The sequence below is a fragment of the Rhinatrema bivittatum genome, chromosome 11 (genome assembly GCF_901001135.1).
Source record: "Rhinatrema bivittatum chromosome 11, aRhiBiv1.1, whole genome shotgun sequence".
Lineage (NCBI taxonomy): Eukaryota > Metazoa > Chordata > Amphibia > Gymnophiona > Rhinatrematidae > Rhinatrema > Rhinatrema bivittatum.
In genome coordinates, this window is record NC_042625.1 from 54,362,783 (window position 1) to 54,382,685 (window position 19,903).

The window sequence follows — 19,903 nt, forward strand, 5'->3', positions numbered from 1 at the left end:
AGGCCAGGAGGAGGGGAGGGGAGGGGAGGTGGGGCGGGGGAAGAGGCGGTAATGGCCCGGGAGGAGGGGCGAAACAGGCTAGGGGGAGGTGGTAATGGAGCACGGAGGAAGCGGCGTGGGACAGACTGGGGAGAGGAGGTGGGGAAAAGTCGCTAGAGGAGGGGCGGGACAGGCTGGGATGGGGGGAGGTGGGCACAGGCAGAGAGGAGGGGAGGGCCAATCCGGGGGGGAGGTGGGAAGGGAGCAGTGGGGACAGGCTGGGAGGAGGGGGTTGGGAGTGGACCGGGAGGAGGGGCGGGACAGGCTGGGGGCGGGGAGAGGTGGAGAGGGAGCAGGGAACCTCGCCGGCCCCTCGCCGCGCTGCAGCCTCACATCTGCCCTGTGAGCGCCTCGAGCCGCAGCTCCTGGGGTCGAGAAGAGTCCGAATGGAGACGGAAGCGCCTCAGGCCTCATCCCCGGACTCGGCGCACGATCCCTGGTAAGCGGACTCTGGGCTCTCGCTGCCCCGTCGGCCACTCACCAGGCTGTAATCATGGCCGATCGCGGCAAGAAGCTCTCCCTCCTTCATAGAGACCTCCCCCACAAAAAAAACCCACCTCGGGGACAGCCCCCCTTACATTCCAGGAGAGATCCCTTCAGCAAAAAAACCATGAAAGAGTAACCTTCCTTAGAAGAAACCCTCCATAGACCCCCGGAAGAGGAACCCCCCCCCGGAAGAAACCCACATAGACCCCTGGAAGAGGAACCCCCCTCAGAAGATCCCTGTATAGACTCCAGGAGGAGGAACCCTGCATTGACCTCTGGATGAGAAACCCCCCTCAGAAGACCCCCCTCCATAGACCTGATAAGAGGATCCTCCCCAGACAAAACTTGTATATATCCTTTAAAAGAGGATTCCCCTCCCCGAAAGAAACCCTCCATATACTGCTATCAAGAGGATTCCCCCCAGACCAAACCTTATATGTAACCCTAACAACAAGATTTCTCCCTCCCCCCCCCCCCCCTTGAATAATCATTCAGTATACACCTGATGCAATTCCTCCCCTGCACTGGGACACACTGCAGTCATCTGAGGATAGAACCCCATATGCCTTGGGATACATCACCTGTGGTGAGACCCCTGTCCTCCACATGGTCTTACGAAGTGAACCCCCCCCCCCCCCCCAATACATACTTCTAGGGAGAAACCAGCTATACACGCCCAAGGATAAATCCATATGCATCCTACATATACTGCCCCCTTCCCTGGGAAGAGATGCCCTATATACAGCCCTAAGGTTAGGGACCCCCCCCCCCCCCTCCCCGGAAAGAGATGCCCTATGTACAGCTTTGATGATAGGAACCCCCTCCCTGGGAAGAGATGCCCTATATATGGCCCCATATACTGCTGAGACACACTTTGCCTCTGGTTTATTGTTCTCTAGACAGATCTCACTCTGTTTCTCATTCCCTGCACTCCTTCTTCCCTGGTGGCAGCTTCGTGCTCAAGTGGTTCTCATGTACTAGTTTCTCTTCTTTTGTTTCTGGCTCACATGTTCTTACACTTACGTTTCCTCTTTCTCTAACAGTAAAATGTTCATCGGGGGACTGAGCTGGCAAACAACCCAAGGTGCGTTGCTGTCTAGAGGCACAGAAGTGCAGGGAGCGGAGGGGAGAGGATGTGTGCAAATGTGGGATGCGGGTGATGTGTGTTTGGGGAGAGAGCTAGAAGGCTGGCGTGTTTTGTGGCGGCCTTAGTGAGGGAGAGGAGTAGTGGGGAGATAGGTGATGTTGATTTGGGACCTGTAATGTTCTAGAATCTGTTACCGATGCTTCCAGAGTTCCAGCTGGAGCATTACCTTTGCTTTTTCAGCTCATGTGGTGGAAGCTATGGTACATTGTAAGTCTCACTGGAATGCTGTGGGGTCCTTAAAGACTTTCTGAAACCCTGAAAGCTGCCTGGATTGCTGCCGTGGGACAGTGTGGGTCTGCCAGTGATGCTATTGGTGCTCTCTGGAGGCCGGGCAATCATGCAGGGCATGAAGATCCCAAGGATCCTGGGGGATGCCACACTTTCTGTCACCCTTTGGGCTTTCCTTGGATGACACAGGGGACTGGGATCCCCAGTAGCCTTTGGAAAATGTGGAATTAGGATCCTTGGATGCTGTGGGGTTCTCTGGTTCCAAAAGCTTTTTCTGTTTACCATGTGGGAAAGTCTCTTTCCTCAAGCCCCTTAGGCTGTTTATCCTGGTTTCCTTTTCTGTGTCTCCACTGGAGTAGGTGCTTTTCTCCTCCTCGTATTCCTCCTGGGAATACGAGGAGGAGAAAAGCACCTACTCTTGCTGGAAGGCATCAGTTCCCAAATTCCTACCCTCTCGATGACTCTTCTGGTTCTGGGAATTCCTTGCTTGCAGGTAGAGGAGGTGGTTGGGGCCTGGGCTGTGTTTAGGTCTCGTACGCTTGGGGCAGCACTCAAGGCTTGTTTCCTGCTTGCAGAGGGCCTCCGGGAGTACTTCAGTCAGTTTGCAGAAGTGAAGGAGTGCCTGGTGATGCGCGATCCACTGACCAAAAGATCCAGGTAGAACACAGTTCAGTCCAGAGGCTTTGGTGCTGCCTGCTTTCCAGTTTTAACCCAAACTCTTTCTTTTTTTTTCCTTCCTTTTATCCTCCACTGGGGTGGGGCATCAGGGGGTTCGGATTCATCACCTTCATGGACCAAGCTGGTGTGGACAAGGTTCTGGCCCAATCAAGACATGAGTTGGATTCCAAGACGGTGAGGACCTTCAGTGACTAATAAGTAAACAGTGATTGTGAGGACAGAATCTAAAATATAAATTGAATTTTATGTATTTATTTCAAAAATGTATATTCTATGCATATCTAAAATTCAATGTGGAGTAGCTAAACATTAGTTAGCAACTGTGCAGAGCCTAAATGACTGCTGAGTCTGAGCATTATTCCCTGGATCCTGGAACTCCTCGTATCTTACAGAAAGCTTCTCTGCATTAGGATGGTGGTGGCCCTGGATTGGGATGACTGGCAGCTGTGGTAGTTGGGGCAAGAAACTGGGATGGTGATTCTGATTAGCTGGGACTGAAAATGTGGTGTTTGCATTAATCTTAATTCTTTTTTTTTTTCTGCATGCTTGCACTGGGAGATGTTTCTGCTCTGGTCTTGTGAAACTGTTCTCTGTAGCCAAGGGTGTGGGGTGGTTACCCAGTGGCTCAAGTTTAAAGGAATTGAGCATGGGGTCTAGGCTGGTTCCTTGGGCTTAATGCCACTGAAACCTTAAAATTATGGATTATTGTCATAGCTTCTATTTCCTAGTCCCCAGATTATCTCCCTGCAGATTCACTTTGTTTCAGTCATTGGCCTGGAAAGTAACATCAAGACGTGGAGCTTGGTTTGTTTTTTTTTCCCCCCCCCCCCCAAGAATTTATTGGTTAATTTCAAGTTTTATAAGCAGGTGAAAATGAGAGTACGTACACACACCTTTGCAAATGGCCTTTTACATTACATAATAGTCAAGAACAACCAAATTTTTTCCAGAAAGAAAGCAAAGTTAATTCAGCTTTTCTGAAAGTGTTCCCATTTCCTGTTACTGTTGAGGATGGTGACAATAACCTTTGTAGCTATGTGGTGATGCCCTCCTGGGCAGAAAAAGCAACCTCCCCAGGCTTCTCTCTGCTAGGGAAATGTTTGTGTTTCTTTTCTCTGCTTCTTTGGGCTTCCAGCTCAGTCAGAGCCAGGCCTGGAATCTGGTACCAGGAGCCTTCGTTCATAGCTTCTACCTCACTAGGCCTAAAGCTTGGCTGGGGGCTCCCTCAGGAACCTGTAACTGTAGATCCTAAACCTGGCCATTAGATGTTACGATGAAGGACACCCTCTCCCGAGGACTGCCATGGCTGGTCCAGGGAGCAGAAGACCTGACCCAAAATCCGATCTAGGTTCTCGCCATGGGCCCGGACCTCTAAGCCCTGAATCTCTGGAAACTCATCCAAGAAGAAAGCACTTCGTGAGCGTATTCCTAATCTGTCTGCAGGAGATTTGGGAGAGTGTTTGAAGCGATTCAGTGCTCCTTTCTAGTCCTTTACCCATTAAGATCCAGTTCTTAACTTATTCTGTATCTTTTATTTCTCACCTGATTTTCAAGAGAAAAGATGCTATCAATGTTGAAAGGCAAAGGGGAAAGTGCTTTTTCTTTTGTGGGGCAGAAGTAGTACAGATTCTCATTGTTAGGGACAGCAGTGAGTCGGATACCATCCTGCTCTGACACATGAGCAGAGCAGGGCTGCAGCAGTACTGAGGAAAGTTGTGTTTTTGTTTTTTTTTAAAGGAATGAATTTTGGTTGAGTGTCTGCACAAAGTGTCAGGTTAGTGCATATGTGAAAGCTGTGTGAAAGTCCTGTGCTGGCCAAGGGGCCCCCTTAGATTACAAGGCTGTGGATTCACTACGTTGTTAAATGGAGTCCTATGTCAGTGATGAGTGTCCCTGTTTGATATAGGAGCATGAGGTTAAGAAAGGTCGTTTGCCTCTTGTGAAGCAGGATGCTTTTCCTCCTTCCAGCTCCTGCTGCTGCTCTGTTGTTGAAAGGCTGGTCCTTTCTTTTATATTTCTTTTTCATCAACACAAAGAAAATTATAAAACAAAGAGAAAATCTCTAACAGGAAAACAAATAATTCAAAAGTATATTCACTATAATCGCTGTTATAAAAGTAAGCCTACAAAAGTGAAGGGACAGAAGATCTTTAAACAAGCAGATTGGCCAGGATCCAGTGTCTGAGAGTACAAAGGCAGAGGAGACAAGATGCTGTCTCTGCACCACAGAAAGGAGATCCTTTCTGCTGAAAGATTATTCGATGCTTGCAGCGGTCATTTGAATAAAAACGTGTCCTTAGATCTAGATTGAACAAAGCTTATCTTAACTCTCAAAGTGGCTTCCAGTGCAACTGAGCAGTTCCAGCAAATTTCAGATGTACTTTTTATCACTTGGCCTAAACATTTTTTCACAGAATTCTGAAAAAAAAAAAAAAAAAAAGATAAGATTTCAAGACCCAGTCTGGACTGGATGCTAATATAAAGTCACTGATAGAGTGACTTTTTCTGATGGAGGAGGTGTAAAAGGGCTCAGAGGTTCAGGAAAGCTTTCCTCAGTCACCATCCTAAATGATACACCCCCAACAAGGGCAGCATAGAAGTTTTAGAATCCATTAACACTTCTTTTAAATAACTTCTACATTCATCCTTCCCAGACATGTTTTCAATGTAATGAAAAGTAACCAGCCACAAATGATTTCTCTTGGCAAACTTTTGCACATCCCTTTGACAAGTCCACACATACTTGCACCTGCTATTTATTTATTTATTTATTTATTTATTTATTTATTTATTTTTTGCAACAAAGTGATCCTGAGATGCGAATGCGCATAACTGCTAAGCCTTTCCTTGGTCCACCCCCAGGAAGGCTTCCACTTTCTGTCCTGGCACTATGTGTGCACTTTTACTCGCAGATAGGGTAGACAATGTTCAAAGACCCCATTGCTGCATATAAAATGCCATTTTATGCACGGAAATGGCTTTCATAATTGCCTTCTTAATGTGTCCACTGCTATGAAAGTTAGGCTGAGAGATATTCACTCGCAGTATTATGTCCCTTTCTCTTGGAAGACTGCCTGCACTGTTGCCATGTCATCAATGGTTGGCACACAGCATTGGAGGTGTGTGAGTTTGGGAAGTAACGCATTATAGTTCAAGAACAGGGCACAATCTATAATCTGTCAGTGATTCTCAACCATATCCCTTTTCTTGCAGATTGATCCAAAAGTGGCTTTTCCTCGGCGAGCACAGCCCAAGGTATGTAGCTGCCAATGTCCTTTAAAGCCAGTGAATGCTGCAGCTCAAGGAGAATTTGCCTTTTGGATAATGTGGTATCAAGAGTTTTGTGTGCCAGTGCTGTTTGCATGCTTTGCTGGAGGCTGACATCTCGGGAAAGGAAATCATATTTTTGTTTGTTACAGAATTTCGGGTCCTGAATAGGAAGCTAATAGGTACAGAGGTGAAAAAAAATCCATGAACTCCTGAGTAACCTTTCCTCTCAGCCTTCCCCTGTCCTCTTTCCTGTCCCTAGGATAAGCTGCTGAGCACACAAGTATCTCCTGCTCTAAATGTATCTTAGCACAGGTTAGATGCAGTATTTACATAAAAAGGGTATGCCATGTCCCCTAGGAAGAGGATATGATGGAGTCTCTTTTCTTCAGCTGTCTCAGTTAATACAGTGCTCTATACTGCAGGCAGTGAGTTCAGGACAAAATAAAGTGAGAGGCAGGAGATACATCCCCTTCTTCCCTGCCTTGAGATATCTGTAAAAATAGTAAACATGCAAAACTGTAAAAAAGGAGTAGCCCAAGGGGCTTCAAAAGTAATAGGTATGATAGTCCATTCCCAGCAGGTGAACTGTGTAGAGCAGAGTCTTAGCTCCTCAGGAAAGAGTTTCTGAGACAGCTTTAATTAGAGAAAAGACTGCTAGAAATTCAGGCCAATTTGACATACAAAATATGTCTGGCTCCTCAGCAAAGCAGAAATGTCATCCTACCTAAGAGGAGTGCCATTCAAATTTCTGTACAGCACAAAAACCTGACTCTAGTGGAGTTTTCCATCTTGGCTATTGGAGTTCTATCCCTGTTAGAAAAGCTAAGTATCTCTTGCCATTTTTTCATCTTTGCTTTTTGGCTTGGTGACTGCATCTGTAATGCTTTGGACCACCTCTCGTTTCATGATTGCTGATCCAGGGGCAGCGTGTACCTGCTCTTGATGGTTTCCCTTCTGGCTTGCCTGTGGACACGTTTGCAGCTCTGACTTCTTCTCTTGTGCAGTGTCTGTCCTCTAACAGTCTCCATTAGTTCAGGCAGTGGGAACCTTTGCTCCTGTCTCACTTGTCAGTCAGTCTCACACCATCAAAGGGGAAGAGAACACATACACATAGCTTCTAAAGGGCAACTGCACTAATTAAAAAGCTATTATCATTTATAACTGAAGTTTCACTTTAAGGAAATATTGGGAGCATTTTCTGTGGCCCTGCCCCTTCAGGACAAAATACAACAAGCCTGACTGTCAGACGTCCGCTCCCCAAAAGACTCCAGTGGAGAAAGGTGTGCAATAGAGAGAAGGAACGGGAACAGTTAACGTGAAAGGAAAGGAAAGGACAGAGTGATGAACAGGTGAGAGGGAATAGCATAAAAACAGAGGAAAGCGGGCCATAGGTAGACAGAGAATCACATGACAGAAAGGAGTTTAGTAACAGATGGTGCTTTAGTGGTGGAGCAGATTATGTGATTGTGCCTTTGAGTAATCCTGACCATGTGCTGCATAGGAATACAGTTAAGGCAGAAATGGATTTTGCCAATTTCAGATTTTCCTTAGCATCTGCCCCTGCCGAAGACTCCTTGACCCGGAGTAGGCAGATCACTTCAGTGACTCAAATGATTGGATACAGACAGTGAATTATAGCATCACTAGAGCAAAAACTCGTAAAAAAGAAACCAAAACAAAATTGAAGTACTTAGGTTTTGGCAACAGAAAAGCATTTTGCTTAGAGGAGGATTGTGTTCCCTGCTCCAGTTTGATCTTCATCCTTAACTTTGCAACGTTTTGATTTTCAGATGGTGACACGGACAAAGAAGATATTTGTGGGTGGTTTGTCTGTAAACACGACCATGGAAGATGTGAAGCAATATTTTGATCAGTTTGGGAAGGTAAGCTGCTGATTTCAAATTCTATAGAAACTAACCAAGTATGGGCAACTTGAGCACCTATGTGAGGGTAAATAAAGACAGGTAAGGCCTGCATGAGTTCCCTTTAAACAGTAAGAAGAAAATGCAGGCATATGCATTAGAAGAGTGCTGGGTTTATGTATTGAAAGGTATTACACAGGAGAGACATGTGGGGAGCGGTGATGAGGGCATGTATTTAGGGACGGTAATGGCAGGAAGAAATGAGACACCTGGGCGAGACACTTGGAGCATCTGTTAGGAAGGGGAACTAGGAAGAATTGAGAAGCACAGGGTAGTTACTGGAAGAAAGTATTGAGAGGGGGAAGCACAGGGGCACATATTGGGAGGGGAAGAAGCGCTGGGGGGCAAGTATTGGGGAGGGGAGAAGCACAGGGTAGTTGCTGGGGGCAGGTATTGGGAGGAGGAGGGGAGAAGCACAGGGTAGTTGCTGGGGGCAGGTATTGGGAGGAGGAGGGGAGAAGCACAGGGTAGTTGCTGGGGGCAGGTATTGGGAGGGGAGAAGCACAGGGGCAGATATTGGGAGGGGAAGAAGCGTTGGGGACAAGTATTGGGGAGGGGAGAAGCACAGGGTAGTTGCAGGGGGCAGGTATTGGGAGGGGAGAAGCACAGGTTAATTGCAGGGGGCAGGTATTGGGAGGAGGAGGGGAGAAGCACAGGGTAGTTGCTAGGGGAAGGTATTGGGAGTGGGAGAGGGAGAGGGAGGAGAGAAGAACAGGGTAGTTGCAGGGGGCGGGGAAGGAGGGGAGATGCACAGGGTAGTTGCTTAGGGCAGGTATTGGGAGGGGGAGATGGAGTGGAAATGCACAGGTTAGTTGCATAGGGTAGTTGCTGGGGGCAGGGAGGGGGAGGGGAGAAGCACAGGGTAGTTGTGTGGGGAATGTAGTGAGAGGGATAGGGAAGAAGCACAGGGTAGTTGTGGGGGCAGATATAGGGAGGGGAGGAGCACAGGTTAGTTGCAGAGGGAGGGGAGAAGCACAGGGTAGTTGCAGGTGGCAGGTATTGGGAGGGGGAGAGGAAAAGCACAGGGTAGTGTCAGGTATTAGGAGGGTAGTTGCAAAGTGCAGGTATTGGGAGGGGAGAAGCACAGGGTAGTTGTGGGGGGGGGGGGGACAGATATTGGGAGGGGCATGGGGAGGGGAGAAGCACAGGGTAGTTGCAGGGAGGGGAAAGCACAGGGTAGTTGCTGAGGGCAGGTATTGGGAGGGGGAGATGGAGTGGAAATGCACAGGTTAGTTGCAGAGGGAGGGGAGAAGCACAGGGTAGTTGCTGGGGGCAGGCAGGGGGAGGGGAGAAGCACAGGGTAGTTGCTGGGGTCAGGTATTGGGGAGGGGACCACCACAGGGTAGTTGCTGGGGGCAGGTATTGGGAGGGGGGAGAAGCACAGGGTAGTTGCTGGGGGCAGGTATTGGGAGGGGGGAGAAGAACAGGGTAGTTGTTGGGGGCAGGTATTGGGAGGGGGAAGAAGAACAGGGTAGGTGCTGGGGGCAGGTATTGGGAGGGGAATTGGAGAAGAACAGGGTAGTTGTTGGGGGCAGGTATTGGGAGGGGAATTGGAGAAGAACAGGGTAGTTGTTGGGGGCAGGTATTGGGAGGGGAATTGGAGAAGAACAGGGTAGTTGTTGGGGGCAGGTATTGGGAGGGGAATTGGAGAAGAACAGGGTAGTTGTTGGGGGCAGGTATTGGGAGGGGAATTGGAGAAGAACAGGGTAGTTGTTGGGGGCAGGTATTGGGAGGGGAATTGGAGAAGCACAGGGTAGTTGCTGGGGGCAGGTATTGGGAGGGGAATTGGAGAAGCACAGGGTAGTTGCTGGGGGCAGGTATTGGGAGGGGGGAGAAGCACAGGGTAGTTGCTGGGGGCAGGTATTGGGAGGGGAATTGGAGAAGCACAGGGTAGTTGCTTGGGGGCAGGTATTGGGAGGGGAATTGGAGAAGCACAGGGTAGTTGCTGAGGGCAGGTATTGGGAGGGGAATTGGAGAAGCACAGGGTAGTTGCTGGGGGCAGGTATTGGGAGGGGAATTGGAGAAGCACAGGGTAGCTGCTGGGGTCAGGTATTGGGAGGGGGGAGAAGCACAGGGTAGCTGCTGGGGTCAGGTATTGGGAGGGGGAGAAGCACAGGGTAGCTGCTGGGGTCAGGTATTGGGAGGGGGGAGAAGCACAGGGTAGCTGCTGGGGTCAGGTATTGGGAGGGGAATTGGAGAAGCACAGGGTAGTTGCTGGGGGCAGGTATTGGGAGGGGAATTGGAGAAGCACAGGGTAGTTGCTGGGGGCAGGTATTGGGAGGGGGGAGAAGCACAGGGTAGCTGCTGGGGTCAGGTATTGGGAGGGGGGAGAAGCACAGGGTAGCTGCTGGGGTCAGGTATTGGGAGGGGAATTGGAGAAGCACAGGGTAGTTGCTGGGGGCAGGTATTGGGAGGGGGGAGAAGCACAGGGTAGTTGCTGGGGGCAGGTATTGGGAGGGGGGAGAAGCACAGGGTAGCTGCTGGGGTCAGGTATTGGGGAAGGGAGAAGCATAAGGTAGTTGCTGGGGAGAAGGGGAACACTGAGTTTCTTTTGCTGTTTGCAGTTGGGCTTTTGACAGGAGCAGTAAGTGGGCCTTGGGAAGTAGGACTCATACTTCAGCAGGACGGTCTTTGTGCTGAACAGTCAGAAGAGGGGCATTAGAGCTCACACTAATCTGTGATTGGAGGCGTTCTGCCCCTGGGGCCAGGGTTGTCATGACAGCAGGACCCAAGAAAAGCAGTCGGTGGCAGGCTCTTTTGTTCAGGTCTAAATTAGCGTTGGCATGGTGAAGCAGCCCTAGAGAAGAAAAGAGGGAAAGAATAGGGCAGAAGAGGGAGAGAGACAGGCTAAAGACTCGCTCAGCAGGGAAAAGCTTCAGAAAAGGCAGCAATCAATGAGAGGAGGGAAAGCTGCAGTGCAAATGGCTGTCAGTCAGATTTAGCACTTGGCTGCGGCTCCTGTCCCCAGAGTACCCGCCGTTAATCCCTCCCGTGCCCGCAAGGTTTCCCTGGAAACCAAAAACTCTGAAGGACATTTTGTAGTTTGCAGGCAAGAACTTGTCTGGCATTGAGAGAGGCCTCTGAACTCAGACTGGACTTACTAGAAAACAATGCTTTTCTCATCCTTTTCATACATTTTACTTTTTATTTTCATGTTTTGCCACAGTTGGTTGGTTTGCATCACTTCTGTTGATGAAGGGGCAATTTCAGTAGCCCGCCTAGATGCATAGTCTGAGGTCCTGGTAGGCAATACTTACAGAAAACCAGTACATAGATTTTTTTTAAATTCCTGCTGACAAAAATGCCCTTAGGCTCTGCACCTCCTTTTGCTGTGGCCAAGTTTCAGAAATTAGCCCAGGGAAAAGCACTGAAAGTTGTCCTAAGAAGCTTTTTTTGTAGAAACGTCTGTGGGGTCTCAGAGACAGGTAACAAGGAGTTATAGGCATAGCTGAGAGCTCAGTCTGTGGGGTCTCAGAGAGACAGGTAATGAGTTACAGGATTAGCTGTGACCTGTTGTCTATGGGGTCTCAGACAGGTAAGCAGGCTTAGCTGAGAGCTTTATTTGTGGGGGTCTCAAAGAGACAAGTAACAAGGAGTTACAGGCATAGCTGAGAGCTCTGTCTGTTGGGTTTGAGAGAGGGAACAAGAAATTACAGGCTTAATTTAGGGTGGTGGATACCTGGAATTCCCTGCCAGAAGAGGTGGTAAAGATGAAAACAGTAAACAAGTTAAAAAAGGCATAGGATAAACACTGTGGATACCTCAAGGCTGGAGGTTGAATGAAGAAAAGGGGGGCATGGGGGTAATGTGCAAGGAACAGCAGCTACTACACCTAGCAGAAGGCATGGGGATTACTACCCTTAACCAATTAGCCTTGATGGAAGTGCAACATCGCTTTCCACCTCAAGGGGGGGGGGAGAGACTGGATTTAGACAACAGCCAATGCTGAGCCCTGATTTTTACAGTCCAGGGTACTGATACAGACATTAGGAAGAAGCACAGGACTGCTTCTAGAGCCAAGTCCAAGAGCAAAGCCCGTTCAAGCAGCATTGTCTGAATTATTGAGAAGGCTGCTCACCCTGTAAAAATGTTACTAGCAGTAATTTGTTATGAGATAACAGTTGCTTGATTTTGAATGTTAACATTATCTCCCTTAACATAAGGCTTGGGGGTAACCTGCACAGAGTGGCAGTAACTACCCTTAACAGTAACATGGGATAACTTGCATAGAGCAGCAGACACTACCCTTAACAGGGGGGTAACCTGCATGGAGCTACAGTTACCACCATAAGAAACTTACTGTGCAGAGTAGATGGACCAGATGGTCTTTTTCTGCTGTCATTACTATGTTAAGGGGCTGATGCAATAATGTGCAGGTAGACGTGCTAGAGTAACACCTGGTGCAATAAGGGGATTGTGAGGCAGTGCCGCTATGTTCCCCCTAAAACGATGCAGGATCAGGCTAGGTGACTTGTCCCCTTTAATTCCCCTTGTGAGAGAGAGCACTGTGGGCAGGGCCCAGCAGGGAAGGAATAAGAGCTGGACCAGTCCCAGGTCTCCAGGAGGAAAGCAGCTCCCGTAGAATATTGCTAGCCAAACACTGAGCTGTAACGAAGCTGTATGAGTACTGAGGAAAGTGGTCCTAACTGTAAGTAATTGGAGTACACTGTTGTGATGGTAAAGGCAGTCTACTAATGTGTATGTGTTAAAATGCCAAATAAAGATAGTGTTTTAAGAGAGGCTGGAGTCAGTCCAGGTTAGTGCTAGGGAATCACCACTCGTTCCCACATACAATGTTAGAAGTGGGATTTCTTTTCTCTAAACCTAGTACAGAGGAAAACCCATTCTCCAAAGAAAGTTGTGAAGATGACCTGTGGTTTTAAAATGAAGTACAGAACACAGGAGGCCTGTGGCGCTAAAACAAATTACAGAGGGCAGCGGTAGAGCCCGGTGGCTTTTGAAAGGGTGTGTCTCTGAAGCTGCACTGTCCAAGAAGAGAAAAGTTTCAGGTAGAGAGGAAACTGAGTGGGCCTGGTTGCAGGGACAGCCAGAAAGTGGTAGGTCTGAACCAGCTAAAGAGAGGAGCTCTGCTGGAGGTAGTCGGGGATTTAAAAGTGATGGTTATGCAGTTTGTTTGGGCTTTTTTTTTTTTTTACCTTTTTTTGCCTTGAGAGAGAAAAGGGAGTGAAACAGTGGTGTAGCAAGGCTGTGCTGAGCAGGGTGTGGCCCTGGAAGAGCTGCCAGAGTGAGCAGTGAGTGCGGTGAATGGGAACAGGGCAGGACCCTTTTCCAGCAAGCAAGCTACTCTGCAGTTTGAGGTGTGCAGCAACGAGAAAACCTGGACTGGAGCAGTCAGGGTACTGCAGCAACAAGTGAAGCAAAGCAGTCAGAGGGTTGGAAGGAAAGAACAGCTATGTATTTCTGCGTAGGGGGAGTTCCCCAGACCTAAGAACCGAGCCAGAGGCTTGAGGTTTGGCAGCTGAAAAGGCCAGCCAGGATAATGGAGCAAGAGAACCCACTCCCAAGAGCCCAGGCCAGGCAAGAGAGTGAATGCCTAGATTGGCTGGACTAGGAGTACCAACAGCTCATGGAGGAACTGAATGAGTGGCTGGCAGAAGGGTCCAGCAAGCTGACTGAGTTGTGGCAACAGTCTGAGATTGGCACTACAGGTGGTCCTGAGGAAGACCCTGTAGGGTGCCCAAACACTACCGGGATTCTGGAGACATCTCCCGTGAGAAGCCCAGAGAGAAATGGCATGAAAAGGCCAGTGAGAGAGGAGATGAAGTGCCAAGAAAGTGGTGCTGTGGAAACCCCAGCAAGTGAGGCTGCGGAGGAGAACCCAAAGGAAGGAACCGCAGAGAGCCCAGAGGGTGGCACTGTGGAGACCCCAGTGAGTGAGGCTGCAAAGGAGCCAACAACCGGCATGGGTGAGTGGCCAAAGAGCACTGAGGAGATACCAGAGGAATCGCCAGTGGAGACACTACAGCCAGTCCAAGAAGTTCTGCTGGGGTGGAATTTGAACCCAGAGCCAGCAAGAGACTTGGTTAAAGGACTGGAGGTGTAGGCGGTACATTGGGTAGTGGAAGGGCAGTCTAGGGTTACCCTGGGAGGTGGAGGTAAGCATAACCCTAGAACCTAAACCCCAAGCCTAACTGGTGGGTGGCCAGATAAGAGGGGCTGGGGAGATGAGGCACTCCCCTGGATGGGATCCAGAGGGAGTGAAGACACTCGGACCGACGGGTCGAAGCTTTTTTTTTTTTTAAACTTTTTTTTTTAAGCTTTTTTAAGTGTTGTGACCGTTGCTGCTCGACGTCCTCACTCCGCCCTCTTTAACTGTGTGGCGACTCCCTCCAGGTCTGATGGACGGCTGGCTGCCGTGGCGTCTCCATGCCATCTCCCTCTGGCGTCCCCAGACCGGCTTGACATTGCAGTTCCGCCATGTTGCCTGAAGAACTAGGGCGCGCGCTGTAATTGAAGTACCATCAAGAGCACAAACCTCAGGGGCGTTCCCCTGAGATGACGTCATCCGCTTCCAGTATCTAAAGGTCTCTATTTCACTATCTAACTGAGTTAGCAAGAGGATTGCTTCTGCTATACCTCCCAAGCTACTCTGCCTCCTCGGACTTACCAGAGGTACCCGCTCCTTGGGGGCCTCGCTCTTTTTCTTTTACTTTCAGATTACAGATAGGAACTGGTTCTCGCTCCTCGAGGGCCCATGTTCCTGGACACTCTGAAGATTCTCTACTGCTTGGAAGCTATCGCTGCTACAAACAATTGTGAATTACCATCACTCTCTCAGAGCTTTCCCTGGAACCAGGTACTCGCTCCTCGAGGGCCTAAACCTTTCCAGCTCCTGAGCTTCCTTGAGACCTTACGTGAGTTTTGTCATCTAGTTCTGTTCATGAACTCTGCCTACTCACTTTCTACAGATTCTCAACAGCTCAGCCATCCTGGATTGCTGTTCCAGTACCTGAGGGACTACAGCCCTGCCGGGCATATCGGCTCACTACTGCCACCTCTGGTGGTTTCAAAAACCTGTCTAATAAAAGAACTAATGTGTGTCTGTCTCCATACTCAAGCCTAGCCGGTGGTCCCTCTCGGGATATCCTCCCGGGAGCGAAGTCATCTGCCACCGGCCCAGGGATCCACCCACAACTATATCAGATTCATTACAGATTGCTACTCCTTAGCAAGACGATATCTGAGACACTACAAGATTGCTGACTCCTCCTCCTTTAGGAGCCATTAATAACAAATTGCTACTCCGCAGTCTAACAGCAGATTTACATCATTAAGGCAGTACAGAAAAGCCATTTTTCTGTACTGTATCTTGTTGCTAAATGTGTGTCCTAGACGCACATATTTGTTTTGCATTGGGAGTGAATACCTAATGGCCTCATTCACATGCATTTGCTGAGCGCACTGTATAACCCGCAGTTGGACGCCGGCTGTGTCTCTGCAGTGAGACCATTGCCGGGGGTGAGAGGGGATGCGCATGACTTGTCTTCAGCACCAGGTGCCCGGGACAGCATCGGTTGCAGCGTTCATGGCGCTCAGGGGTATTTTTGTTGCGGGCCGCAGCAGAAGCATGGTGCCTCCTGCAGAGAGTGGGAAACTGTCGGGCCTGTGGGGAGGGGAAATCTCTCCCCGATGGAGCTTTTGTGCGCCGGCTGTGCCTCCGAAAGAGAAGGGACCTTCGCAGAGGTCTCAGACAGCAGTCACTGCACATGTTCTGCGGGTCCCATTCTGGAGAGCCCAGGGGAGGTCGGAAGAGATGGTGGCCATCTTGTCTCCACATGGCAGGAAGCATGCTTTTCTAGGGAGTTTAGAGACTCCTCCCCCACTTTCTCCAGTGGATCTAGGCACTGTAGAAAGAGAAGGGGCAGGGATGCCAGAGGAGGATGCAGTGGAAAAAGGGATCCAATGGATCCGAGGAACTTTTCAAGGATTTTGTGTTGCTGCTCCATAAGGCCTATCTGGCAAAAAGGGAGGCAGTGAGTAAGTGTACGGCCTCCCAGAAGCCCCAGCATTCGTCTAAGAAGCCTAGTGCAGGTGTGCAGCTCAGGTCTAGTGGGATTCTTTGGCTCCTGGATCTGGGATGTATATCGGGGGGGGAGATGAAGAAACCTCTGAGGACTCTGAGGGTGAAGATCTCCAGGAGGATCTGCGAAGTTGATCCAGGCATTGATCCTGTGAGTGCTCTGAGAGGTAGTGATCCTGATGTGGTGGAGGTTCCTGTTGTGGAAGGAGATGACCCAATATTATTCCTCAAGGAAGAACTGCGGCCCCTCATTCCCCACATGTGGGAGGAACTGGGATCAAGGTCATACATGAGGATTCTGACAATGAGGGAGTGCACCTGGTGTTAGATGGCTCATTCGGATGAAGTCGGAGTTAGTGTCATGGAGTGCTTGAGGTCCCTGGGTTGAGTGATAAACCTAGTAAAGAGCTATTTAGAGCCGGCCCAGTCATTGGAATATCTGGGGGCGCGGTTTGATACCAGTTTAGGCAAGGTGTTCCTTACGTCGGTTAGGGTGGTCAAGTTGCAGGCTCAAGTGTTTCGTCTGTTGCGTCCCAGAGTCTGGGATTATTTGCAGGTTCTGGGATCTATGGCATCCACTCTGGAGTTGGTCCTGTGGACATTTGCTCATATGCGGCCTCTCTAGCAGGCACATTTGTCCTGTTGGAATCCGTTGTTGGAGGAATTTCAACCACCTTTACCACTTCTGGGGAATCCAGATCCAGTCTCTCATGGTAGCTGTCACGTCCCAATTTGGAGAAAGGAGTGGACCTGGAGGTCCCGGACTGGGCGGTAGTGACCACACATGCCAATCTCAGTGGTTGAGGAGTGGTATGAGAAGGACCCATGGCTCAAGATTGGTGGACGCCAGTGGAAGCGTCCTGATTGTCAGTTGATTGGAATCAAGGGTGGTTCGCAGGGTGTTAAGGGCCTTTCTTCTGTGGATTTGAGGGCTTGCAGTGCAAGTGTTCTCAGACAATGCAACAATGGTGGCATACATCAGTCGTCAGGGTAGGACAAAGAGTCGGCTAGTGTCTCAGGAGTATTTTGGGCAGAGAAACATCTGGCAGTGATACCAGCTTCTCACGTAGCTGGAGTGAACAGTGTGCAAGCGGACTATCTCAGCAGACAGTAGCTGGATCCCGGGGAATGGGAATTGTCAGCGGAGGCCTTTGCCCTCATTTGGAGCAGGTGGGGCAGGTCCCAGTTCGATCTATGGCGACTTGAGGAAATGCCAAGGCAAGCAGGTTCTTCAGCTGCAGGTGGGAGGTCTACTCTGGTACAGCCTTGGCCGACAAGATTTCTGCTGAACATATTTTCCCCATGGTCTCTCGTAGGCCGAGTGCTATATCGCATTGAGCAACATCCAGGAAGGGTGATTCTAGTGCCGCTGGAGTGGCCTCGTCATCCATGGTTTGCAGATCTGGTGCGGTGCGCAGTGGACGGTCCCATCTGGCTGGGGCATCTGCAGGGGTTGCTGCGCCAGGGACCCATCTTTTCGGAACAGGCAGACCGCTTTTGTCTAGTGGCCTGGCTTTTGAGAGGTGACGTTTTTGCTTGAAAGGGTATTCAGACTCAATGATTGCTGCAGGCTAGGTGACATTCCATTTTGCTGGCGTATATCTGGGTGTGGAGAGTATTTGAGCCCTGGTGTGGGGAACATGGCCTGGATCCTTTGAAGATTGATGTTTCCCAGGTTTTGGCGTTCTTGCAGAATGGCTTAGCGAAGGGGCTGGTCTATAATTTGCTCCGAGTTCAGGTGGCAGCCTTAGGCTGTTTTCAAGGAAAGCTTCAGGGGAAGCTGTTCGACATCATGCATTTCTTCAAGAGACAAGCACTTAAGCCCACTGGTTCATAGGATGTGTCCCTCATGAGAGCTTAATCTGGTTCTTCGAGTGCTTTGTGGATCTCCTATTGATCCATTGAGAAGGGCATCTTTGAAAGATCTCACCTTGAAAGCCATTTTCTTGGTGGCGATTTGTTCGGCTAAATGGATTTCTGAGCTTCAAGCCTTGTCATGCAGAGATCCTTTTCTTCGGAGTTTGGACAAAGGCAAGTCGCTGTATATGGTTCCTTCCTTTTGGCCCAATGTCATGTCCTTGTTTCATCTCAACCAGACGGTGGAATTACTGGCCTTTCCTTACCTGACGGCAGATATGCCGCATGTGAAGGAACTTCATTTATTGGATGTCCATCGAACTCTGTTGCGATATCTTGAGGTCGGATAATCTTTCTTTTATTCAGTGGAGCAAAGAAGGGATGTAAGGCAGCTAATGTATGATTGTAGGATGGTTGAAGGCTGAAAAGAATTGCTTCCTATCTTTGTAAGGGTTGATTGGTTCCAGAGGGACTGCAGGTGCACTCTACTAGGGCGCAGGCAGCCTCCTGGGCGCGGAGTGTCAGCTGGGATTACCACAAGAGATTTGTCAGGCAGCAATGTGATCTTCCCTACACACTTTTACCAAGCATTACCGCCTGGATGTTCGGGTGCCAGATGAAGCGATGTCTGGAGAAAGTGTGTTACGGGCGGGTCTTTCGGGTTCCCACCCAGAGTGAAGGGGGCTTGGGTACATCCCACTTGTCTGGACTGATGTGGGGTATGAACAGGAAAGGAAAATTTTGGTTCTTACCTGCTAATTTTCGTTCCTGGAACACCACAGATCAGTCCAGACTCCCGTCCCTGTATTTTTTGCGAAAGACCTTTCCCGCTTCTGGATGTTTATAAAATGAAGACTTTTGCAAAGGCTGTATATAGTTAAGCAGTTAGGGTTTAAAGGTTTTTTTTTTTCCATTACCCTGGAGGTTGGGGGTCCAGATTATAAAGGGTGCTCCAACTTTGATTCTTTGCTCGTCCCAGATGGAAATCATTTGGGTTTTTTGGGAGGAGACATCTTGGCTTGTGTACAAGTCAATTCAAAGAAATTGCAGGTGACACTCTCAGTTAAGTAGCAGTGCCTGAAAAGTTTTTATTTTCTGCCTCCATCTGTGGTAGGATGCAAAATTCACTTGTCTGTACTGATCTGTAGTATGCCAAGAACAAAAATTAGCAGGTAAGAACCAATTTTCCTTTTGTGGTGATTAAAATTTAAAGAAAAATGTAAGGGCTCGATTTAAAAAAAAAAAAAAAAAATTTCTGGCGGCAAAATATCCATGCACAATCCAGACGCTCCAGGCCGATTTCACTGCGTGTAAATTATCTGCGATGAGGTAAAATGGATGCTCGTATTGAGCACCCGTTTTCCTTACGGACACACAGCCACGTCTCTTGGGCGTCTGATGTATTTGAGTGCTAGGGCTGCAAATTTTTCCTAACACATCCTTTTTAACATGGCAGCTCATTTAAATGCACATGATAGGAAAACGGGCACTCAATATGAGTGCCTGTTTTACTGCGCATGATATGGCATCGGCCCCTATATTAGCTGAGAGCTCACTCTGTGGGGTCTCAGAGACAGGTATCAAGGAATTATAGGATAGCTGAGAGCTCAGAGAGACAGGTGATAGAAAAAGTTACAGGCATAACTGAGAGCTCTGTCTGTGGGGTCTCAGAGAGACAGGTGTTAGGAGCTGCAGGCTTAGCTGTGACTTGCTGCCTATGGGTACTTGCCAGGTTCTTGTGGCCTGGTTTGGCCTCTGTTGGAAACAGGATGCTGGGCTTGATGGACCCTTGGTCTGACCCAGCATGGCAATTTCTTATGTTCTTATGAGGTCTCCGAGACAGATAACAAGCCCTGACCAATCATAACAAAAGTTACATTTTGTGTTAAAACATAAACACAGGGAGGGCGACATTCAAATGCTACTTAGCTGGATAAGTAGGACTTCTGTAGCTAAGTGGCGGCTGCTGAATATCTAGCTGCGTTCTCTTAAGACACTTAAGTAGTTAGGCAGATAGTCAGTGGGCGTAACTGGACAGTGCTACTTATCCAGCCATATTCAGACTTATGAAGTTTAATTAACCAGATAAGTTAGACCTGCAGAATATTACTTGTAAGTTAGCCGGATAAGTCTTATCCAGCTAACTTATGTAGCTGGCTATATCTGAATATTGGTCTTGGTAACTTTTAGATGCAGTTGTACTAGCATGAAGAAGAGACCTGCAGTTGTTATCAA

General features: G+C 49.0%; 1 protein-coding gene across 1 annotated transcript in view; it reads left to right on the forward strand.

Annotated features, from left to right (window-relative positions):
- The first annotated feature begins 316 nt into the window (after window positions 1–316).
- The window catches only part of MSI1 (musashi RNA binding protein 1), a 67,445-nt gene continuing 47,858 nt past the window's right edge, over window positions 317–19,903 (forward strand). Inside the window, exons 1-6 of the mRNA XM_029571265.1 lie at window positions 317–478; window positions 1,569–1,609; window positions 2,476–2,557; window positions 2,668–2,752; window positions 5,792–5,833; window positions 7,639–7,731. Coding sequence (XP_029427125.1) covers window positions 426–478; window positions 1,569–1,609; window positions 2,476–2,557; window positions 2,668–2,752; window positions 5,792–5,833; window positions 7,639–7,731 — 396 coding nt within the window. The 5' untranslated portion in view covers window positions 317–425. The remainder of the gene's footprint in view (window positions 479–1,568; window positions 1,610–2,475; window positions 2,558–2,667; window positions 2,753–5,791; window positions 5,834–7,638; window positions 7,732–19,903) is intronic.